The 3,490-nt window shown below is 34.3% G+C and overlaps 1 protein-coding gene across 1 annotated transcript; it reads left to right on the top strand.

The window, feature by feature from the left end:
- Positions 1-274: 274 nt before the first annotated feature.
- On the top strand, positions 275-2,169 carry LOC125676100 (factor in the germline alpha-like). Its single transcript, XM_048913996.2, has one exon. The coding sequence runs from the start codon at positions 275-277 to the stop codon at positions 1,097-1,099; it is 825 nt and encodes a 274-aa protein (XP_048769953.2). The 3' UTR covers positions 1,100-2,169.
- The last annotated feature ends 1,321 nt before the right edge of the window (positions 2,170-3,490 follow it).

Raw genomic sequence — 3,490 nt, 5'->3', positions numbered from 1 at the left:
ATCTAAATATAAAAAATCACATAAAATTAAAAGAAGTCATGAACATTTTCACACCTTTAAGCTTGTGATGAATAAACGAGCAAGTGAAAATCACATGCAATGAATATTTGAAATGATATGACACCACCTAGAAAATAAGTCTATACATAAAATTAGAAATAAATAAATCACGATAAAGGTTCGATTAAATATATAAATATTAGTTCAAATTTGATGAAACAATGTTTAGTTTTATTTATCATTGTATTCTTTTTTTTACAGACTGAGACACGCGATGCAGGGATTCGATTGTCCTACATATGGGGACATTTTTCCTGTAAAGATAACATCACCAACTTGTGAAGATCTCGGGATTCCTCGGGATGGCGAAGATGCTATCATGCCGGCGAGATTGATAAAAAATCCTTCCCTTCATCTGGACGGACTCCGATATGAAGCTCTTGTAAAAAATGTCGTATCGCCTTCTGATCCATTTTCGCCGCTCTGTATGATTCCACTGCCTTCTACATTTTCTTTAGAACACCTGGAACCAACATTTATCAGAAAAAGAAACGAACGCGAACGGGAGCGTGTTCGATGTGTGAATGATGGCTACATAAAACTCAAAGAACATCTCCCATTGGAAAATAAACATAAAAGAATAAGCAAAGTTGAAATTCTCCGCCGTGCCATAGATTACATTCGGTATTTAAATGAAATCATAGAAAAAGATGATGAAAATGATTATAAGGAACGGGAACGTGAACAAAGCGTCGATGAGAGCAGAGATACAGATAGCGTAGGAGCACGAGATAATGTCAAGACCGCATTTCAAAATGATGTACTTGCAAATTGTTGTAAAGATATATCCCCGGAGCCAGGAGAGGACGATTCTTATTTTCCCTTAGACACATTGTCAGATTCCGAGGAGGTTTACGGTAATGGCAGCGATCTCGGGTATGAATCATTTACCAGTGGATGTGAAATGGAGGATGAGAACCCTGGCACTAGTGACTTTAGTTGCACTGAGTACTCGAGAGGACTAAAGCGATCACTTGAGGGCGGCTCTGTTGAAGAAGTTTTACTATCCAAACACCCGTGTTCATTTGGTGAAACATAGAATGAAATTTGTGTTTTAGGATCATTGAAATATAGTCCTGTGTTGATGTGTCAAAATATGTACTGAAGATACAATTATAGAAGTGATTCCAAATTCCGTTACTTGTTACTTAAAATTAGATTTTTCCTGAAGAAAAGAGCGATCCTCCAGTTTACTACATGTGTCTTCATTGTTTATGTCGTTTTTAAGTGCTTTATTTTATGTTAGCATGTACGCAGCTTCACCCTATTGCCCATCTACATGAAAGAAATTCATTCGTCATTTACAGATTCAAAAATTTGTAATTCACTTGATTCATGATAAAAGCGAAAAAGTATTCGCATTAGAATGCACGATTTATAGTCTAGGGAAATTGCAGGAAAGAGAACGCAGCGTGGTCACATTGATTTTTGGAATCTGTTCTTGGGTGCAGTAAGTTATTCATAATCAAACTTGAATTTTAAAAAATCGCCCAAGTATTATGTTGATAGTCTAGGTCAAGTTTGAAATATATACATATATTCATAATGATTTTCTAAAATTATTTAATTACTTTTTAAAGCTATTATTTTTTTTTTATGATTTATTTATTTAGGTTCTGATCATTGCAAAAGAATTTAGTGACAACCTCAGTCATGAAGTAAATATGAATACGCATGTATATTCAGATAATGCAAGATACGGCTGTATATTATATAAATACGGCTATATATTCAGATAGTGCAAGATACGGCTGTGTTTATAAATACGCGGGGTGTTCTAAACAGACTTTGTCTTGGTTTTCGTGTTCATTTAATAAAATCAAATTACATTAAATTACATAGTTATCATATAATATAAACGATATTCCCCTCAATGTAACATCTACCCTGGTGAATAAATAAATGATGATGCAATGATCCGTTGTATTTACTGTTTTTACAAAGAATATGTTTAGTTTGGTTCCACCTGATTTATGAAAGCAATTTAGGCATGGCTAATTTGTACACAGAAACATTCCCCACAAAGCGTTTATATTTTGTAATTTAACTTGTCTCTCTTGTGGAGTTTATTTAGCGTTATGTTACTTTTAAGTTAAGTTGAAGGGTCGCTTGCGTGTCACAATATATATCGAGAATTAACTGCCCATCTTATAATACTGCAGATGCAAAATACTAAATTTGACTTAGTGCTTTATATATCGTTTATTTGACCTCGTATCTACATTAGATCCGACATTTTGGATGTTTAGTGTTGTAAGATTTTAGTGATTTAAAAGAATAAAATCCAAAATGATCATATAATAATTGAGACAACACAAACTGCCTGAAGAGCCGTAAGGCGAAAGTACTAGAGGAACTGATCGTTGATTATTAGGTGATCATTTTGGATTTTATTCTTTTAAATTATTTAACAACTGTGTCGATTTCTTCATTCATTTTTTGACATTATACAAGTAATACATACATATATATATATATATATATGAATGACAATTCACTGTTGTTCGTGTCGTTGGTCATTTTAGTGCTTTTATATCCTTTTTTATTTGACCTCGTAACTACTATTAGATCCGACACTTTCGATGTTGAGTGCTGTTGGATTTTAGTATATATATAGGCCGCAAGCGCCGAAACTATGCCAAATTTTGAAGGCCTTCCCCGTAAATGGGCGAGGCCGAGCAAAAACCCAAGTTTCGCAGCCCTTCACCGGCAATGAGTGAAAAATTTTCGAGAGAGATGTAAACAATATATACAAACACCCATCCCTTAAAAAGCCAAAGTATAAGCTATTGTATTTTAACTTTGTGTCATAGAGACTGGAATACACAGTACTTATTACTCATATAAACATTACAGTTAGATTTTTTTTTTTGGGAACTGGTAACCTAGTATCAAGCCGAGACTCCAGACGTCCAAAACCTTCCAGAGCTTTGATTCTGTTGATTGCATCATCGACTCATACCCAATAGCCACTACATAGGCTCTAACTGTAGGTTCAGCTCAACTGTAAGTGAGAGGTAGGCATTAAGTGAACAATTTGTTCGAGTGATCGAGGCCAGATAATAGCTGCCTTTGTCAGACCCCTAAACTAGCCTTGTTTTGTACATACATGTATATGTTGCTTCAACATAACTTTTCATCAAACTACAAGCATAACTAGAGCTAACGCTTTTCAAATACTGGAATTTGTTTTTGGTATTGTATTGTATTGTTTATTGGCTTTAAGCCTAACGGCTCATCAGTATAATACATTCAATTACAAAGTATAAACAAAAATGGTGTATACAATATGAAAAATGGAGTGAATATTAGAGGATGGACATACATGAAGAGAGTTATAAGTCAATCTCAATAGACTTACGCAGTGACTACTTCTAATCCCAGAAACATTTAACCGGTATCTGGAAGTTTGTCTACTGCTAATGGAACT

This window comes from Ostrea edulis, chromosome 3 (genome assembly GCF_947568905.1).
Source record: "Ostrea edulis chromosome 3, xbOstEdul1.1, whole genome shotgun sequence".
NCBI classification, from domain to species: domain Eukaryota; kingdom Metazoa; phylum Mollusca; class Bivalvia; order Ostreida; family Ostreidae; genus Ostrea; species Ostrea edulis.
The sequence above is the reverse complement of the archived record's forward strand: the minus strand, read 5'-3'. Positions and strand labels throughout refer to the sequence as shown.

What these genes read in the sequence shown, in the direction of transcription:
- LOC125676100 (XM_048913996.2), top strand. Translation starts at nt 275, where the DNA reads ATGCAGGGATTCGATTGTCCTACATATGGGGACATTTTTCCTGTAAAG.